The sequence below is a fragment of the Pinus tabuliformis genome, chromosome 3_2 (assembly GCF_031772625.1).
Source record: "Pinus tabuliformis cultivar Carrire ecotype Pingquan chromosome 3_2, CPIR1, whole genome shotgun sequence".
Classification (NCBI taxonomy): domain Eukaryota; kingdom Viridiplantae; phylum Streptophyta; class Pinopsida; order Pinales; family Pinaceae; genus Pinus; species Pinus tabuliformis.
In genome coordinates, this window is record NC_142302.1 from 551501466 (window position 1) to 551523802 (window position 22337).

Consider the following 22337-nt stretch of genomic DNA (forward strand, 5'->3'; position numbering starts at 1 on the left):
TCCATTCTTTTAAAGCCTTCTTTGTGTTTTTCATTTTTTGTTCCCAAACGTAACTTGGGGAGCCTGATACTTCTATTCTCCATGCTGTTTGGACCGTTTCGTGGAACCCTTCCCTTTCTGTCCAAAGAGGGCTGAAACGAAATGGAAGAGGGCCGAGGTCTTCTTCTTCCTTTAGACATAGTAAGATTGGTTTATGATCTGAGGTTAATTTCGGAAGAATCTTAGAGAAAACAATTCTTTTATTCAGCATAATAGAACTGCTGGTGAGAAATCTGTCCAGCCTTGCTGAGATGTGTTGATCCCCTGTTCTATTATTAGTCCAGGTGTATTCCCCTTTAACAGGTTTGAAATCTACTAAGTCCCATTGTTGGATGAGATTTTCCACTGTGGTGAGGAAGGGGTCTCTCAGATTGGTCCCTCCTCTCTTTTCTTTGTGGTCTAAGATTATATTCAGATCTCCCCCTATGACTATATTCAAAGGATTATGCAATTCCAAGTAGTCTAAGAGAGTTTTCCAGCAATCTTTCTTCTCATCATAATGCACAGGTACATACATATTAAACAGGGCTAGCTTGAAATTACTTACTGTGTGGCGCAGTTCTGTGTAAATCCAGTGCTGGGTCACATGGGAGCTCTCTAAAGAGAAGAAGTTTTTGGACCAGAATGTGCCTATTCCTCCTGCCGAACCTCTTGCGCTGACTACCTTTCCTGAATCAAATTTCCATCTTGTATTGCTTGTATTCAGAAGAGTTTCCCCTTCTATTTTTGTCTCTTGGAGCATAAGTATGTCTGTGGTTTCCATCTTCAATAAATCTCTAATAGCCTCTGCCTTATTGGGATTCCCCAGACCCCTGCAGTTCCAAGAGACCAGCTACATCATTTATGACTTGTTGGGGTAGGTCCACCTCCCTTGGGGACCCTTAGTCTGGTGTTCCTTCCGAGAGTCATTTCTATGGTGGCTTGACTTCCCAGGGTTTTTTGTCTCTCTGATTCTTCCTCCCTAGTTTCTCTGTTTGATTTCCTTCCTGCTCGCTTTGATGTCCTTTCTAGGGTTTCTTCATCCGATGAGCCCTCGTTTTCGACATTCTTCTTCTTTTGTTTGATAATATCGGCATATAAGGGGGATGAAATAATGCATGGGTTCGAATTTGAGGTGTTGCCTGGATCTGATGGGTCAGTGTTGTTCTGCTGGGGGGGTTCTTCCCTTTCTGCCTCTGGAGGATCTGAGGGTGGGATGAGAGATTCAAATGGATTTTTGTCCTCCTCTATGCTGATTGTTTCCTTGCTTCCAGCGTTTTGTGTGCTTCCATTTTCTTGCCCTGCTTTATTTCCTGTCTCCTTGCCTTTGTTTTTGTTGTTCTGCCTGTTGTTTGATCATTTCTTTACCTGTTTCCATTGCTCTCCTTTTTCTTTATCTGCAGTTTCCTCATTTTTTTTCTTGCAATATCTTGCAAAGTTCCCGTATTCATGGCAGTGCCGGCACTTAAAAGGCAACTGCTCATAATCAAGCTCTTGAATATGGGTCCAGTCCGCTACTAAGAGTTTGATGGCTTCAGGTAATCCAACTTCAAGATCGACCTCAACGCAGATGCGGGCACAGGAGTATTGATCCTTCCTTGGCGCCTGATCTATGTATCTGCCAAAAGCATTACCAATGGATTGCAGTGAGTTCTGGCTCCAGCAGTGGAGGGGGAGATGTGGAAGGCGTACCCACACAGGAACTGCCGTGGGCACATCCTGAGCTGGATCAAAGTCAAGAGACCATTTGTTCAGATAGAGCCCTTGAGGACCCATGAAGTATGGTCCGTTTCTAAATATCAGACTTCTATCCTCTGCATCTTCGAACACAAACACAAAGAAACCCTTGCCAACGAAATGACTTTTTATACCTTCTCTGACCAAGGGTGTCCAGTTTCGCCTTACCCATTCCTCAACAGCTTTTGGGGATGGCCATAACCCTGTAAACTGACCGATGAGGTCTCTTTCGGCAAGATTCAGTGCTATTCTGCATGTTTCTTCCACTGGCAATGCCACCGTGGGAATACTTCCTAGTTTTTTGACAAACTTGGACTGAGAGGCAGTCGTTCATTTCCCTGATGCAGCAACTAGGGATTTGAACGCTTCTAGTTCTGGAGGTAATGGGGGGGTGGCCACAGAGCCCCCACCAGGATCCATGTCTATAGCACTCGAAGATAGAAAGGCTGGCTTGGCGCTACTAGGTCAGTAGCAGCGCCTCCATGTGGGGGCGCGGATCCTACCAAATATATTTTGACCTGTCCCAAATACAGTTTTCCTGCCGATGTCTTCCTGCTTGAGATATACACAAGCCTCGATCTGGGTATTCAAAGCCTTCTAGACCTCTGCGGCAATGGCCAGCACCCGGCCTGCAGGCGCGGAGGAAGCCCTCTGCGGGGTTCGATCCTATCCACAACAGCTAGTGCGGGGAGCTCTCCGACTATCCACATGTCATTATGACTAGGTGGGTAAGATCAAATTTTCAAGTGCTTCTTTCAACTCATAGGCACAATCAACTATCATTTCTAATTCTAACTAAACTTAAAAGGTATATTTTCTAATAACCATAGAGATAATGTGAAAAGGCAGGTTTGGGGGAACTTAAAAGGTGTACTTGCTAATAAGCGCAGAGATAATGTGAAAAGGCGAGTTTGGGGGGAGTATCAATAATCATGAAGGAAATAGGTTATTAAGCTTCACATGGGGGATTGGAGTTGTTACCAATAATGAGGTAGAGGTGTGGCCTTAAATCAAGGTATACACTTATTCAAAAAGAGAGGGATAAATAATCTCATAGTGGTAGGAATTTATCAATAATTATATGATTCATGCACTACAACTCAATGCCAAAATACATTAGGTTAAGTAGGATTATTTAAACAAAATAAACAATGAAAGAAAGATATGATAATATTGAGTTCTACTAGGTATTTAGAGTTCATAATCCCCTAGTACACTCCAAGGCTAATGAAATAGTGGCAATTGATATCAGCAAGGTTAGGATAAATGGATATGACTTCAAACAACCCATCTTTCATGCCATTTCTTTTAAAAACACCTTGTTCGTGGGCACACATTAGAGTGACATGGGACATTTTTGAGGTGGGTGGAGAGATGGGCATTAATACCCATAAAAGCAAGAGTATCATCACTTCCCATTTCACCTATGTTTAATTATATTAAGGCTAAGGATGGGATGGTAGTGTAAATGCGAGTTTAATGGCATAGAATGTGGGTTCTTCTTCTTCTACATTGTTCTATGTGTTTAGTTGGATGATGGAATACAAAGTTTGGAATTCTTGTTCCTGGCATCATTGATGGTCCTCCCTCTTAGGTTTGGATTGCATGGCTCATTAATAAGCATCCAAAGGTTCCTAAGGCATCTAGTAAAGAGGAATTAGTTCGATCTAGAGTTGGGAATTGGTCTAGTCTTTGGAGGAGAGGAGTTGGTTTAATTGTTTCTAGTATTGTGGCTAGTTTCCATTGACTTAGAAAATTTATGTTCTTTATGAAATAAGAGACATAAGAAGGGGTTTGAGGCAATGCAACTGATAGGTGACTAAGACTTGGGAGGCTTTATCTTTATCTATTTGTATGTGGGAAGGGTGGAAATAAGAATTGGAATATAGAGCGATATTGAAAACTTAGGATATTAATAGATATGCAATTATTACTCGCAAGCAACTTGAAGCTCATAGGAAAAAGGAAAATAATGTCATAGAATATATGGAATGCAATAATAAAAAGTAGGAATTGTGGAATCCAAGATCAATTCCTTGCAAGAAAAATGATCCAAGGTACTAGTTGGGATAATATTTGCGAAAGGACATAGTAGTCCTCAATGCCCCCAACACCACCCACCCCTATTCCCTTCCTCCCTACGCCCCCAATGCATATGTATGTTTATTTATATACAATCTTATTATAGGGAAAGAAGAAGAGACAATGCAACAAGATGAAGGCTAGGACGGTAATATGGACACATGACTAGCTATGGGTTTTAACCCTGTACAAATAATTGTTGTAAATATATTCTTTAATAAAAATAGGAAATATGCAATAGCAAACACACAAATTAACACAAATATTTTATCTTGGAAACCAAAAATCAAGGAAAATTACAATAACTTTTTATTATCTCTCAATAAATACATAGCCACTATATTATTCCCTCTTAAAAGGTGGTTTCCTTCTAGGGAAAAAAACCCTAACATAACTTCTACAATCAGATTTGCAACCTAATGATGAATTATCCATATTGACTATGTAATTGCAATATTTTACAAGGAAAATTTTCCAAAAGTTTTGTTTTTGGGGCAACACCAAGGAGGCTCCATAGAAGCATCACCACTCCCTTGGACCCTCCATAACAACATTTATATAGGGGGCAAGCCGCCTATTAGGAACCAGTTCCAAACATGACTAATCATAAAAAGAATATACCATATACCCAACATTCTCCCACTTGTTGTTTTCTTTACATACAAGGGGTCATACAAGTACATGATCAACATTATTTATGTACATCGAGAGAAATTCTCAGTGCTCACATATTTTATGAATGAATCTGCAACATTCTTCAAAGTAACTACATTTACCAATAACACCTTATTCTCTTCAACCATATCTCTCACAAAGTGATATTGAATATCAATATGATTTGTCTTAAAATGATAAGTTCGGTTCTTTGTAAGGAAGATTTCACTTAATCTGTCATAATCTATCCTTATAACTTGCTATACCAACCCAATAACTTAACACAATCTATGTAACCATATTGCTTCCTTGCTTTCATGAGTGGTCGTCATGTATTCTACATTTGTAGTTTAGAGTGGAATTATAGATTATATTTTGCTCATCCAACTAATTTCTCCCACAAATAGGTTAAACACATACCCACTTGTAGATATTTTATGATATGGACCTCCATCCCAGTCTACATCTACCAAGCCATGTATTTTCAAAACTCTATCCAACCTTGGTATTCCTTGGTAGCATAATCCATAATTAGTAGTGCCACATAGATACCTAAAAAGCCTCATTATTGTTATCCAATGTTCTTTCCCTCGTTTCGGTATACATGCTCAATACTCCCATTACATGTGCAATGTCTAGTCTAGTACATAACATTTCATACATCAAATTTCCAACTGCGCTAGTATATGGAACACGAGACATGTCCTTTTCCTCTTCTTCTATCTTGGGATATTGATCTATATATAACTTTACAAATACAAGAATATGGACCTTTACTAGTTTAATTTCTTGCATATTAAACAGCTATAATATTGTCTTGACATACTTCTTTTGATTTAACAAGAGTTTTCTCCTTGCTCTATCTCTTTTAATTTCATTGCCCAAAATGAAATTTGCAACACCAAGATCCTTCATGTCAAATTTATAGGACAATTGATTTTTCATGTCATGGATAATTTCCATGTCATTTCCAATTAGCAACGTATCATCCACATACATGAACAAATAAATAAGATAACCACCAACTAATTTAAAATACACACAATAACCCGTTCTTTTACTTGTGAAGTTGAGTCCCATTATATAAGTATCAATTTTTTGATACCACATCCTTGGTGATTGCTTTAACCCATAAATGGAATTTTTCAACCTATATACTAGATATTTATTTCCCTTCACTGAAAATCCTTTTAGTTTCTTCATGTAGATAGCTTCTTTCATATCCCCATGTAGGAATGTTGTCTTCACATCCATCTATTTTACCTCAAAATCAAAAGCAGTGGCAACATATAAAATAAATCTAACAAAAAATAACTTGGCAACAAGAGAAAAAAAATCACCAAAGTCAATTCCACGGACGTGAGAATAACCTTTTTATACTAACCAAGATTTTTATTTCTCCACTTTGCCTACTGCATTTAACTTCTTCCTAAACACCCATTTGTTACCAATGGGTTTTCTTCCAAATGGAAACTACACTAGAGGTGGGAGGAAACCAATATCCACCTGGATTAGTCCTCCCCCCTAGGAATTAATGGTCTCCATTGCATCAGGGTCACTCATAAAATGGGGAACTTATGCTAAATTTGGCTCATGATGAGCCACTTTTTTTGGTGAAGAAGTTGCTTTGCTTTGACAACTCGATAGAGTTGTATCTTTTGTTGGAATTGATTTTTAATGCAGTTGGAATTGATTTCTTGGGGGGGGGGGAGGATTTCTTGGCTACCTCCAAGGTGTCTAACAAATGAAGAAAATATGGTCAAAGTAGCTCCATATTAAACACTGAGTGCAAGCCAAGGAAAGTGGGAATACTCAATTCAAAATCATTTGCACCCACAACTTTTGTGATTTTGTAAGGCCCATATTGAAGTGATCTAAGCTTCCTAGGGACACCTAAGAGGTTATTTTTTGTAAATTCAACAACACTTTGTCTCTAACCTAAAATTTATGTGGAAACTAATGCTTTTCATGCCATTTCTTATTCTTGGCACCCTTAATCTAATCAAGAAGATTGTCAATTCATGGGATTGGGTGTTTATTATTAACAATGATTTTTTCAAGGCTCTATAATCAATATAGATTCTCCATGTACCATCCTTATTTTGCACCAACACAATTGGGCTCCCGTAAGGTGATGAGATCCATTGAATGTGGCCCTTTTGGATGAGCTCGTGGATCTAATTTTTTATTTCCTCATTCTCCCAAATAGATCATCTATATATTGGGCCATTAGGTAAAGGAGCATCAGGTATCAAGTCAATTGATTGTTTGACTTTGTAATGCAAGGGAAACCCCATAGGAAAAGTGAAGATATATTTGTATGATTATATAATCTTTTCCACCTGCTTCTGGTTCATAGAGAGACCTTGTGTTGAGGTTGTGGTGGTCGCAGTGACCTTACTTTCATATATAACTAAACCACGAAGAGAAAAAATTTGTAGTCTAAGAGATTAACTTTCAACACTATTTATCTAAGATCAATCAAATTGTAGTAGTCAGAATTAACTTTGGTACTCTGTATAGCTGGCTCCCTAGAGTAACAATGGTGTTGTGGCAGGGACTCATAAAACGGATGATGTTTTCACATATAAGGTTTTACTAAAAGAAAATCACAGACTTTGATTGGGGAAACATCACACAGTACCTCATACTTGAAGGGCTTGATGCCATAGCACGAGCAACATTATTGGCTAGCACAAATGTCTCATCCATTGCTCAAATGACCAATGGTGTATGGTTGGGGTATGACACTATAGATAGCTTCAATATCTTGATGAATTTAGATGAGATAAGGTTCTACTGGATCCCACTATCAACAATGAAAATTAGTGGGCTCCCCTTCACCCACATCTATGAATGGAAGAGGTACTCCCCATCCTCATGCTCCTATGACTCTTTTGGTTGGATCTTTGCAGTCACAATGGTTGTGTGGGGTTATATATCAATGATCCACTTTCCTTTATCATATTCTAAATCAGAATATAAGCCAAAGTCCACTTACTTTTCTTTAAGTCCAACTAACAATGATTGTTTCGAGTGACATTCATTAGTGTTTTTCCAAGCGATTTTGTGGAACTCACATCACTTTCTAGTGTCCTTCAACTTCCCATTACATTTATTCACCTATAACTTGTGTTGGTTGTCTTGAGGTTGCTCTCCTTACTTTTTCCCTTATTTTGTGAGTTATAAATTACTTTTCCATGCTTCTGTTGCAAAAATATTTGTAGACTCGAACTCTCACTTATTATGTTGCTCATTTTAACTCCATTTTGGCAGCATATCAATAATAATCTCCTGCTAAGGAGGTGTCTAAGAAATCCATATATGTTTGGATGTACCTATGTAGGCCACTATTATTTCAAAACCAAATGCTACTTGGAGATTAAAGTCTTTGATACCCAATTTTGTGTGCAAGGTATGGAAAATATTGGTGTACTCCAACACCAGCTAATCTCTCTCTTGTCACAGAGTTGTCCATTTCATTTACTGGTCATTACATCTCTCTACAGGGTAGAATACCTTCTTGAGGGCATCAACAAAATCATCACGAGTGGTTCTTGCATTGAATATTAGACTTATCTTTGTTGTGTCCCTTCCAATAACCATCCCACCAATAATTGACATGGGGAAGGGCTTTCAAGGGCATGAAGGTGATCTTCTCATTATAAAAAAAAAAAATGGATAGAGTAATGACTCTCTAACAGATTTAAACATTTATCCAAAGCTTTTGCATCTAGTTTTCCTTTGAATAAATGGATATCAAATCTAACTTGTAACATGAAGGGTGTCACTTCACCAAAATTGACACTTATTCAAGGTGACTTGGCCACAGTTGGTAGTCATCAAAGGATCTAAGTGAAATTGCCCATCTTCTCATTCTTTTGTTGTGTGAGTGCTTCCTCAAGCAACAACTTGATAGGATCTCCTACTCCATTAGCACTCTTTTCTTCTACCATGATAGGTCGCTTGGGCTGGCGAGAGTGGTCGTTCCCAAGTGAAACTAGATCAAGACACAACTCTCTATACCCTAAGCTCATCGAGGACATGCACTGAGAAACAACATGGAGCAGGTTGCTCTAATACCACTGATCTAGGTTGTACAAGGAATGAAATGAAAGGAAAGAAAGTAAATGGAACAAACACAAAGAGAAATATAGTAAAGAGCATAGTAATATAGTCAAAACCCAACTTTTATTGATAAATAAAATAAAAGAATATTGTAGAACACAAATTGACTAGAAAGGTGGTAACTATCTCTAAAGGGAGAGATATGACAAATACACACATTCAACAAAATGATATTACAATAGGTTGAAAAAATGGCCTTTTAATATAAATAAAGAACCCTAGAGGTCTAAAACCCTAACCCTAGAAGATGAAGTACCATAAAGTTTGCAGGCCTTGAGGTGGTTAGTTGGTACATAAACTTCCCAAGGGCATAAATTTTGCATATAATGTTTGTTTAGGGTGCACATTAGCCCATTGGAAAAAAATATCTAAGGATTAAAACTTTTGGTTGGGGCTATGGCATTCCATGGCAATCCCTAACCCTCCTAAGGGAAAAAAACATCAGGGAGTGCCTTAAAATAGCCTCAGGAGTTTAGGACCCGAAAAACCATAGAAAGACCACCAAGAAGATAGAGAAATGTTAATTAAATGGAATAGGTGGATGCTCACCAATATCTACCTAGATTAGATTCAATAGAATCTTCAAAGGACTGCACTAACTTTGTCCCATCACATTCCACTCCCTAATATTAGCGCTAATTACAACATTATTTATCATCCAAAATGTGTCTTGCGGCTCATAAACCAAGAGATTAGTAATTATGTATGGGGGTGGATTTGTAATTTTAGTATATGCTTGTTTAATGCTTGATAATATATGTCATGCCTACTCCAGGTACATTTCCCTTCTTAAGTTGAAACAAAATTTATTCAAAAATTGCAATCATTATAAGGTGAATGGAGTCGTAAATATTTACTAATGCACTCATTCTAAGCACATTTTCTTCAACTTGAAAGGTTTTTAAGGGGCCTACCTACAAAAAAAGGTTTCATTAACGTGTTTAAACATTAATCACTCATGAAATTATTTTAGTTCAAGTAATTATTTTTTTGTTCATTCATTTATTCATTTGTGTTTCCAAACTTTTCCATTTTGAAGATGGATGAAACTCAATAGGAAAAAGGAGCCAAAAATTGATCCCAACTACATTTCCTCAGAATAAAGAATCATCATATGAATGAATTATTCAAAAATATTAGCTATTAGAAAAAATTATGAGAAGTTTCATGCTCACAAGATGAATTTTGTCAATATTACAAAACCAAGGGAACTTTAGTGAGCGTCTTTTGCTCACTATCATATAGTTTTCCTAACCAAGGTGTCATATGCATGAAAGTTGATCATATAAATGTGCATTGACCTTGTCCCATATAAATTTGTGTGAAAAATGGGATTTGACCCTTTCAAGCTGGACAAAATCCTTAATGGTGATGGATGATAAAACATCCCCAAGATTCAATGCATTCTTGTGCGACTTTCAAAGCCACTCGGAATTGTGTTGGACCTAACCTAATAATATTCTACTGAGTTGTTTGGAAGAAATCCCTCATGGTCACCATTAAATTTTTTTATTAAGTTTACTCCCCAAGTAAGGGACCTTGAATTGAAAAGAAATCAATGGCCAATTACAATATTCAATGTGTCATACAATATTTTTCCCAAGGCCCTAAGCTTGGACTTGATGATTAAGTATATACCCCCTCAAATTATTGACTAGTGAAAAGGGGATTCCTTCAAGGGAGAGTTTATTTAAACAATTTCAATGTTGTTTGTAAAAGTATGGAATAGTTCACTATCTTGGGTTGAAAGCCATTTTCATCTAGTTGGACTTTGAAAAATACTATGATGAAGTGGAAAGGTTATTTATGTTTATTAATGTTGTTAGTTGCTAACTTTGGCCTATTCCTTTTTGCATGTAGTGGAAACCATTTTTTGGGATACCTCATCATGCCTATTTATTTCCCAAATTAGTTTTGACAGAGGTTGGATTTTTTGGTCAATGTGAAATGGATGCCCTATATCTATAACATTTCATATGATGGTCACAAAAGCTCTAGTTTCCTTATTCACCATAGGACCACATAGGGTGGGTTTGATCAGGGGTATCTCCCTTCCTTGCTCAATTTTTTTCCAAATGGTTAATGGGAATTTTTTGGATAACTCTTTTTTAGAGACTGATAAGAAATTAGTGGAAAACACTTTGGATCACATCTGTGTTTTGGGGAAAATCCTTACTATATGGGTATTGTGTTCACATTTCGTACTTCATCAAATAACTCATGGGAGGTTGTGCTCTAGAGAATATCTAAGTTGATACTCACACTTATTACTCATCATTTTGGGTCCCTTCTCATGCATCCTATCATTAATTAGAGAAGCTCCTAGAAGCCTTTATTTGGGTTGGCCTATTAGGGAAGAATGTCTCCCATTCGTTAATTGGTATAATTATTGTAGTACAAGTGACAGGGGAGTCATATCTATGCTTAGGAAAATCTAGGCCTTATGTGCCAAATGTGTTATTAGAGATTTGGAAATTAAAGGTAGGAAAGTTAGAAGGTTATCTCATGCATTCATATTTTGTGCGAAGGTTCATTGGGAAAAAAGATTGGATGGATTTTTTTATGATTTTGTTAAGTTAGGTTTATACTCAAGGAAATTTATGTCTTAAAGCATTTGGAAATCAAGGAATCCATTAAGTGACTTTTAAGTTAGGTGAGGGACTTCTTGGGATTTACATTACCCTTTAATTTGGTGGCCTCCCCTAGTTGTCTTTAAAATAATACCCTTAGTTGAATCTACCTAGTTCTTTGTCAATTAGATACCTTTTTCATAAGGGTGTTGTGTGAGCTATGGATCCTTATGATGGAAACTCCCATATCTAAAGACTTGGACCATTTTGAAGGTTGAGTTTCAACTTTGTATTCTCAATAAGATCATGATTTGATTATAAATTATTTGTTACTTGCAAGTTGTTGGCTCAATGGCTCAATGGAAATATTGGAAGTGGAATTGGTCTCAACCTTTCATGGAATATAAACCACAAATGGTTATCATTGGTGTAGTATTATACCTAGTCTAAACATCGAGTTAAACAAGCTCTAGAGACTTGGACCTAAGCAATCTATGTGGTAGGCTTGGAAACATTTATTGAGCTTAAAAAGGCTATAATTATACAATCTTTAATTCAGGTGGCCTGGGAGATCCATAGCCCAAGTTCCCCTTCTATCATAAGAATGAGATTCTTAAAAATCCTTTTGGCTTTGCTTATATGCTAAAGTAGCATGGGTGTGTGTAACAAACTTGTATGGTTTATTCCTCCTTAGGACTATTACTTGGAAGTATTCTCTCCTTGGTGATAAGATTCCATGAGCCATTGAATTTTGTGCAACAATGAAACTTGTTATAATGAAAATTATCTTATTTACATGGAAAGAAAGGGAATGAACATGTTTATTAAAAAACTCTTCTTCTTCATTTTACTAGTATGATGGAGCTCTATGCAAATAGCACTTCAAATTTGAGGTTCAAACCAAGGGGGTGGAACTAGAGCTAGCACACCTCCAACAATTGATTGAATACTCATGGTTGGCCCTATGCACTATGATATGGGAACCCTAAAACTTTGCTCTTTGCTTGACTTGGATAGTTTGTGTTAATCTAGTAGTAGACCATGCCACAGGGTAGTTATCCTACTTTAAGAGTGTAATGACCATTTATATATCAAAATCCATCAGGACCACGTTCACTTACCCCTCTAATGATAAGTTATCAAATATGGACTTGCATATTTTTATGGAGAAGCAACCTAAGAAGTAGAAAAATGGTGGATGTGACAATGCTAACCTATTGATTAATCTGCCTTTTCATGGGTAGAGTCCCAACCTCAATGATCATTACTTTCCTCTAGATTTGAGTCCATTATTTTATGTATATCTTTATTGTGTTCAATTGGAAAACATATTTATGTTTAGCTCCTCAACTTATTTCCCCAAACCATATGATTTTGGACTTGTTAGGCCTTTAGGTTTTATACTATATATTTTGATAACCTCTATAGTGCCTCTTGTTGATTTTTTGTAGCATCAGGATGTATTCCTGTATGGCTAAATGATTTTCAAGTCGACCTAGAAGAATTATGAAAAATTTAACATTTGAAGTGACAAGTCGACCCAAGAAATTCAAGTCAACCCAACCTATGAAGGGGTGTGTCCCTTGGTTTATCTCACCTCATTCAACAAGTACAAATAGAGGGTGTGATGTCTTATTTTTTCCACCAAGAAAGAGCAAGTTTCTTATGTCTCTTCATCATTACTCTTGCCCCTCTTGGACAACCACATGTGTGGAGCAAGAAGGTCGGAGGAGCAGTAGGAAGGTTGTAGGAAAGTTGTAGGAGCAGTAGGAAGACCGCAAGAAGGCTACAGGAGCAGTCGGAAGGCCACGGGAGTAGCAGGAAGGCCACGAGGGTAGTAAGAAGGCCAAAATAGTAGTAGGAAGGTTGCATGAGCCACAAGAGTAGAAGGAAGGTTACATGAGGCACAAGAATGCCATATGAGAAACAAGAAGGTCGCGGGAGGGTTGCTAGGGTAGGCTGCAACTGAGATCAGTCTGGTCAATTGAGAAACAAAAAGAAAAGTGTTGGTTGTAGGTGAAACATGGCTAAAGTGGTTGATATCAAAGGACAACAAGTTCGTTGAGTTTGATTGATATTTTGACTTGGATATTGGCACAAATTCCTAGACAAATATCAAATTTGTAAACCTTGCTAAAGAATAAATTCTCCTAAGAAAATTTGTTGGGTTTTCTCCCAATGTTGGGTTTCCTAGGGTAAAATTATTGTCTCTATTATGCATGGTTGTCTTTCTATGATATTTATTGTTTTCATTTCATTTATTTTTTATATTTTCTAAAGTGTAATTATTCAATGGTAGTAGTGGCATAAAATATTGGTTGAAGATTGACATTAAGAAATAATTATCTGGTGGAAAATTGTATCTACTACACTCTTGCATAGAAAATTCAATGTGGTATGAAAGATTTGTTGAAAGAGTAACCATTGAAGTCATCATAAGAGACAATATTTAGCAGCTTGAGTATATTTTGAATCTCTTATAAAAAACGGTGCCAAGTCTCAGAGTTGAAGACAATTTGAAAGGTACCACTAATTTTAGATCTTGGACGACTGGGATACTTCTTTTCTTGGAAGAAAATGAGATTCAGGATCATATGGAGAAAGTTATTCCAGGGTTATATGGATCTGAGGAAAAAGCCAAACATAAGAAGAATGAAGCCAAGGCTAAGAGAACCGTGATAGATTTTATAAAGGACCATGTGATTCCTCATGTTGCTTAGTTGAATACTGCCAAAGAGATGTATGATGCCTTGGTGGGATTATATGAGAGAAACAACATTAGAAGGAATTTAACCTTTAAAATCATCGTCGTAGTATCATGATAACTAAATCGGATTATGTTGTTTCTTATCTTATGAGAGTGTTGCAATTGAGATATGAGTTTAGAGCCATTGGAGATACTATTGGTGATTCAAAATGTGTTACAATGACTCTAAATGGTTTTCCACCCTCGTGGGAGCCAATTTTTTAGGAAATTTGTGCATGAGAAAAATTTCCCAAGTTTGATAAGCTATGGACTTATTATGTCCAAGAGGAGGCGAGATTGTTGTACAAGAACAACTTGCAGATTCCACGCGATGAAGAACTCAAGCTATTGTATCTCATACAAGGAAAGGGAAAGGAAGAAGGAACTTTGGAAAGTTTGATAGGAAGAATACATGTAGAAGCACTGCTCCGGTTCTAAATCAACAAAAGAAGGATATGCCAAAAGAAAAGTGCTTCAATTGCCATGATTTTGGACACTATGCATCCCAGTGTCCTCAGAGGAAAAGGAAGGGAAAGAAACATGCATCCACAATCGATGTTGATGATGATGATGATGAGAATCCACAAAAAAATAAGACAAAGGAATCTAAACCTGATGAGATTGCAAATGGACTTTAGAAAAAATAAATATTTTAACATTCATTGATGATTATTCCCTTGAAGACCTAAGGTGAGGTATTCAATAGGTTCCAAAAGTTTAGGGCTCAGGTAGATAACTTGACAAGAAAGAAGATCAAAGTGTTAAGGTCAGATAATGGAGGAGAGAATAATTCCAAGGACTTCAATGATTTTCTGCTATGAGGCAAGGATCAAGAGGGAGTTGATAGTTCTCTACAACCATCAACAATTAATTCCTCAATCAAGAGATAAGTACTTCCAATCATATTTTTCTTCTTCTTTGATTTTGTGGTCAACCTCTTGTCCTTTTACATTGTATCCTTTGGATATTAGAATATAATTTCTTGGTTATGATTGTTTTCCTTTTTCCATGGCCTCATGAATGAGGTTTGCGAAAAGGAAGAATAGGTCCATATGGAAGTTGCCAAGGCAATGATTCATGCAGTATATCGAAAGATCAAGAATTACAAAGCAAGGTTTGTGGCAATAGAGTTCTCCCAGAAAGAGGGAGTGGATTGCAAGGAGATTTTTGCTCTATTCACCAAATGGTCAGGTTCTTGTATGGCCTAAGGGCTCGAGCATAAACTCAATAGGAGTGATTGGTGTTCAAGAGGAAGGATTGTACAATGTCCAAGACTGTGCTAGATGACCATAAGAGCTTCTAGTTTAAATGGAGAAGATAGTTAGGTAGAGTGGAATGGGAAACATTCCAAGATGATATCATGGGTTGAGATTGTCAAACTAGATGCTTATAGATAGGAGGTCTTTGGGAGAAACTTTCCTTCTATGAGGGTGAAAATGCTAGACATTTGGGTATGCTTCAGTGACAGAGGGAGCAGTAGTGACAAGAGGATTTGCTTCTATGCCAAAGGGAGCATTTAGGATTTCCATAGGAGGATTTTCTTCAGTGTTAGAGGGAGCACCCAATTAAGGTGACTAGAAAGTAGTTGTGGTTATGGATATTGTGAAGAAAGTTGGCCAATTTATGGTTGAGTTGAGGCATGTGGAAAAGAATGTGTTGAGGTACCTACGTGGTACAATTGGATATGGTATGAGACATGGTGTAAAAAGGAGCAGTGAAGCTCCAATACATATCCTCAGATGAGTAGATTGCATACATTCTCACCAAACCTTTTCTTATAAAAAAATTTGTATACTTTAGAGACAAGCTTGGCATTATACAGAATGTCTCCATCTTAGAGAGTGAGTGTTGATGTTTCTGCAACTTGCAGAATAGAGAAAACATTCCCCCATGGAGTCATGCTGATTTGACTAGGGGAGAATGATACATTCTCCCATTGGGCCATGTTGATTTGGCAAAGGGTGAATGTATTTGAGTATTGATGCTTTCAGGATTGAGGAAAACTTTCTCCCATACAACCATGCTGATTTGGCTAAGGTCATGTTGATTTAACTATGGGAGATGGATACATTTACCCATGAATTCATGTTGATTTAGCTAGGGGTGAATGGCTCTAGGGAAACTATAACATAGGGAAGACATTCTTCTGTTAGATCCATGATGATTTGGCATCCATAGGGTCATGCTGATTTGACCATGGAAGAATGATACATTCATCTAAGAATCCTTGCTTATTTGGCCAAGGCTGAATGGCCTGGGGGCAGACCTTCTCCTGATAAGCCATGCTGATTTGGCTCGGTCATGCTAATTTGACCAGGGGAGATGGATACATTTAACGTAGAAACCATGTTAATTTGGTTGGGCCTGTTGAAATATGGCAACAAGAATATTCCAATTTAATTTGTCCTTGAATTAAATTGTGAATTAAAATCGAATTTAGTCTTAACAACTACTTGGAAATAATTAATTAATTTATTTTAAATTAATTAGTTGGAGAAATTCAAGTTAGAAGTCTTTCTGAAGTCATGCAAGAGTTATCCCTTAAATTAAGGAGATAAGATTGAGTTATATTTGAGTTGTAATTAGTTAACTCAGTTTACTGAGTTAAGTCTAGTTAAATTAGTTCCAAATTGTTTGAGGAACTAATGGCGAGTTAACAGTCATTTGATGCATTAATGCACTCAACTAGTGCTACTCCAGTTAACTGAATATTCCCTCATCAGAAACTCATGCATGTCTATTCTGAGAAAAACCCAGTTGAGATTAATGTTCAAGGACAATGTACTATCAGTTGCATGTGTTTTCTCATCGATAAAACTCATGCATGCAGTCAAGGATTTATCCTTGAGGATTGCACAGTTTTGGAGGGAGGATCTTCCACTTGGTAACAGGAAATCATCCACAAGGAACAATGCAAGGAAATAGGAGCTTGGAGGGCAGAGAGGAAGGCTAGAGAGAAGCCAAGATTGCCTGTGAGCATCTGTGAGGATTGTACTGAGAGCTGGCTAGCTGTGAGAGCTAAGGCTTTGTATAATTCCTATGTATTTCCACCATGTATGATAATACAATAGTGTGGGGTTTTTAGCTGAGGCTTTCCCCAAAATATTTTCATGTGTATTGTGCCATTGATTCTTCTTCTTCTGGTTATATTGTTCAACGTGATCTTTAAGCTTCCACAAATTGATAGTAGAAGTAGGTTATAGTATTCTACTTTGATTTGTATTGCATTATCGGGTTAACCTACATCAGATTTTCTACAGGGCCATGCTGATTTAGCCCGGAGTAAATGGTCTACATTACTCACATTGCATGTTCTAGGATGGAGTGATCTATATCAATAGATGTGCATGTGAGGAGGCACTACATCAACATAGAAAGCTCATGAAATTTTCTTATGGAGAAGAAATTTCAGCTAAGGGGAAATATGTCATTAGCTAAGGAGAATACCTCCCTCACTAACAGGGAGTGTTGATTTTTGTGTAGTATCAATTGTATTCCTGTATAGATCAATGGTCTTCAAATCAGACTAGAAGAATTATGAAAAAATTAATATATGAAGTGACAAGTCAGCCCAGGAAAGTCAAGTCATCCCAACCCATGAAGGGGTGTGTCTCTTGGGTCATTTCACCTCGTTCAACAAGTATAAACAGAGGGTGTGATGTCTCATTTTTTCCACCAAGTAAGAGAATTTTTATTCTCTCTCTTCATCATTTCTCTTATCCTCTTGGATAGTTGCGCATGTGGAGCTAGAAGGTCGTAGGAGCAACAAGAAGGTTGTAGGAGAAGGAGGAAGGTTGCAGGAGCCACAGGAAGGCTGCAGGAAAGCTACAGGAGTAACATGAAGGTCATAGGAGGGCTATTAGGGTATGTTGTAGCCCAAATCAGGCTAGTCGAGGAGCAACAAAAAGAAAGTGTTGGTTGTAGGTGAAACAGGGTTAAAGAAGGGCTAAAGGGGCTTACCTCAAAGGACAATAGGTTGGCCAAGTTTGAATGATATTTTGACTTAGATATTGGCATATATTTCTAGACAAATATCTTATTTGTAAACCTTGCTAAAGAATACTTTCTCCTAAGAAAAGTTGCTAGGTTTTTTCCCAAGGTAAAATTATTTTCTCTATTGTGCATGATTGTATTTCTATTATCTTTATTGTTTCTATTGCATTTAATATTGATATTTTCTAAAGTGTAATTATTCAATGATATAGTGGCATAAAATATTGGCTGAAGATCATTATGAAATAACTATTTGGCAGAAATTTGTATCTAATGCACTCTTGTGTAGAGAATTCAACACCTCTAACTATTAATTTTGCTTATGATAGTTACTTGCACACAACCCATTCCTTTTATATAAAATGCATATACATAATGTTTTATTTTTAAAGAGAAATTTGATGTCGCTTAGGTGGTTGGGAGAAATTTTGTTATCCTCCCCACTTGAGTTCAATTCCCGCATGTGACATGTTGAGATCATAATTAGTATATCATCGTAATGGCTTCAAGCATTGTTGTTTGAAAGTCCCTCGAGGATCAAAACATGTATATTCCTCATATGGAATATAAAGATATTTCTTCAAAGGAAAAAATATTTTATTTTAAAACAATTGATGAAAAAAGTTATCCACGCACAATGGGATTCATTAGTTATTTTTCTTTACATATAAAATTCAATCACCACCCATACTTTTTATGTAGAATGAGAGCCAACAAATGGGAAGGAGTTTAGAAACCTATATAATATAACAAAATTGTAATGGAAAAATGTCATAAATTTAATGAAACATGGAATTTAGTGGGAGTCTTCATTTCCCTTGGAAAAGGAACCATTATGCTAAATGTTAGGGTAAGCATAGATGAGATTTTAGCTCCTTGTTAATGTGATTAGGTAAATTAAAAGATTCATATTATTAACTAATTTCAAAGTACATATTGACTTTATTTATTTTAGTTCAAAATGGTTTATCATTTATTGTATGTGTACTAAGATAACAAAGAAAAATGTGAATACTTAGGAAAATGAAGTATAGTTTGAAGGAAGTATGGGGTGGGTAGAAATGTCTTTGATTGAAGTTTATCCAACTCGTGAGGATTCATGTAGTTATTTTAATATCCGTGTAATGAATTCATTAAATAAAATATCTATTATAGCTTAGTGGACCATGTGTTCATCCTCATGTCCTTTCTTGCCAAGTTATAAACCATTATCCTTCCAATTCACTCATGTTGCATCACATTGTGGGCCATTAAAGATGATTTTATGTAATCTTATTGATTGTTAGGTGCAAGTGTTATGCAAATTTAACATAATAAATACCCTCTACTCATGGATTCTTTGTTGAAAGGTTCTTATTAGTATGTCAGAGCATCATTTCCTTTCTTCCAAGGAAAAAATCATAGGGAAACATAAGGGACGCTTCCATACATTCATGAAATGAATCCCTGGTAAACCCATAGACATAAACTAGTGTGCCTCACTAAGGGGGATTTGAATGAGATGTTAGCTAGAACTTAATTAGATGAATTCCCAACAACATTGGTGACAACAAGTTATGCTAACCCATAGATGTTGTCTATATCCATTGAATATCTAAAATAAAACAAGTGTGTATTGCCTGTATTAACCATAAATTATCAACAACAACAAAAAGTAAATACTATTATTATCTTTTTATTGTTGTCATTTTATTTCATACCATCTTCTAAATGTGTCATCTATACAAACAAGGCTAGAGGTGGAAATCACACATTATGCTAATGAGGATCGCCTATTAGCTTCAATGCATATTTTGTAAATTAATAGAATTCTTTTAATTTTAGAACCAAATTATAATCATGTATAAGGGATGTATTTTATTGCTATAAGGAACATTTATCTAATTTGTCTATAATAAGTTATTATTTAGTAAAATGATTCTTTCAAATATTAATAATGTTATTCAATGCATAGTCAAACATTTTAGAAAATAAAAGTGGATTGCACAAGCAAGCCTAAAAATACAGAAGCATGGCTAGTTAAATACCAAAATCTTTCGTAAAATTACATTGGTAAAAACAAAAAAAATTATCAAAACATTTAAAAGTCCCCTTAAAAGCATCATACACAGACAAGGAAGTTTCACAATCATAGATGTATTCAATCCAATAAGACATTCCCCCATAACATGTTGATAATATGTGTGGGGAGTCCCTAAGGACACTAGAAGTAAAGGCCCACAATTTTGTAACCCTGACCCTACAAGATACCCTTATAGGAGGTTGTTGATTAAGGAACATCAACTTCATCACTCTAACATTGGAGTTGCCATTATAACCATCTTTGAGCTCTAAGCAACCATATTGTACATGTATATTGTTCACTAGCCATGAAATCTATGAAATATCTATGAGAAAAATCACATAAAGAAATCCACAAACTAATGAATCAAAGAGCCTAATCATTCATGTGGCGCCACACCAAATACCACTGCAAACCAATAGATATAGTTTCCACTAACAAAATACCTTGTGGAACAACTCATTTAGTTGAAATATGTAAGAGATCAACATGATTTCATTAATTCAAGGCCTTCAAATGGGTGTTAGAGCCCACCACATGCAAAACAACCATGAACCCAATGCTATAGTAGCCCCATGAACATACTAATAATCATTTAGTAACTATTTTAGTGCCACAAAGTCACCTATAACATGCACTCCATCCAAGAATTTTTTTGAAGGTATCTCAACTTTACTCTACACCCAAGCACAATTACAACCTCACCTTTTCTAGCCAGTGACAAGCTTATTTTCCTTGTGGGAGAAACCTTAATTAAGTTTGAGGCAGGAGATACATTGGTGAGATGCAAACTGTAAATTCATCTCTTTATTCTTATCTTCATCCATTTGATTACTTGTTTATGCATTGTCCATTGGATACTTTCTTGATAACAAGTTATGAACACCTTTTTTATAACAAGTTATATATATATATATATATATATAACTGTTAAAAATTAATATATGAATATATATATATATATATATATATATATATATATTATTATAATTATTATTATAAATTTAAAAAACAAGTAATTATTTTTTTAATTAAAATACTTTATATAAATATGATCTATAAAATAATAGTTTATTAATAAATATAAGATATTATTAATAAATTTCAAAAAATTTGATAAATGTGATGATAAATACTCTTAATCTTACCATTTATATAACGAATTGAATCTAAGGTTGTCAAAACCAAATAGCTTTTTGTAAATTCTAGAATATTTGTTTTATAATTTTTCTAAGTATCATTTTGTAAAATATAATGTGCAAGAATGTAACCTTCTTTCCTAGGCTAGCTTTTTATTATTACATCCAATGATTACTGCGAGGTGGAATCGATTTTCCTAACATGTCAAATTTGATGAATATTCAGGGGCGAGAATTCATAAAACATGATAGTTCTCTGGTTGAATTGAGGTTTAGGCAAGACTGTGACGTCGTCCTCAAAAAGGCTAAGCCCCCTCGGAAGAACCTCAGCAATGAGGAAATCATTGCCCTTAAATCCTTAAACCAGAACAAAGATATCGTCGTTCTGAAGGCTGACAAAGGAGGGGCTGCGGTCATCCTTAACAGGGATGATTACCGCAAGAAGATGTTAGATCATCTTCACAATAGTGGCAGTTATAAAAAACTGCCCAAGAACCCTCTTAAGAAAATTTCTAAGACGGTGGCTCTCGCTATCAAGTCTAGTAGCTCAGTGGGTCCCCTTTGCCATAAACTTATTGAGAGCAGTCCCATTACTCCTAGGATTTATGGGTTGCCTAAGATTCACAAAGAAGGGGCCCCTCTGAGGCCTATCGTCAACACCATTGGTGGTCCGACCTACCTTCTTGCTAAGTTCCTTGCCCTTAAGCTTAAGCCCCTGGTTGGCTGTACAGAGTCCTTCGTGAAAGACTCTGCATCCTTCATTAAAGAGCTTAAGGACATTAAGCTTAACTCCGATGACATTCTCATCAGCTTTGATGTGGTCTCCCTTTATACTTGCATCCCTATAAAGGAGGCCTTGGAAGTGATCTATCGCTTAACAGATCCTGATACCGCGCATCTGGTTGAGATCTGTCTCACTTCCACTTTTTTCTGTTTCGAGGTGAGTTCTTTGAACAGACTTGTGGTGTTGCCATGGGCTCCCCCATTTCCCCTATTGTTGTGAATCTTTTTATGGAAGATTTTGAAGCCAAAGCTTTAGCCTCAGCTCGTCTCCTTCCCAAGCTGTGGAAAAGGTATGTAGATGACACTAATGTCATCTGGTCCCATGGCCAAGAGGAGTTGGATCTCTTCTTCAATCACCTTAACTGTCAGTCCTCTGCCATTAAGTTCACCATGGAAAAAGAGGTCAATGGTTGCCTCCCTTTCCT

The 22337-nt window shown here is 36.4% G+C and overlaps 1 protein-coding gene across 1 annotated transcript in view; it reads right to left on the minus strand.

Annotated features, from left to right (window-relative positions):
* Nucleotides 1-1374: 1374 nt before the first annotated feature.
* Nucleotides 1375-22337, minus strand: part of LOC149181705 (uncharacterized) — a 37391-nt gene continuing 16428 nt past the window's right edge. The window contains exon 2 of the mRNA XM_089414296.1: nucleotides 1375-2048. Within this exon, the coding sequence (XP_089270422.1) occupies nucleotides 1375-2048 (674 nt within the window). The remainder of the gene's footprint in view (nucleotides 2049-22337) is intronic.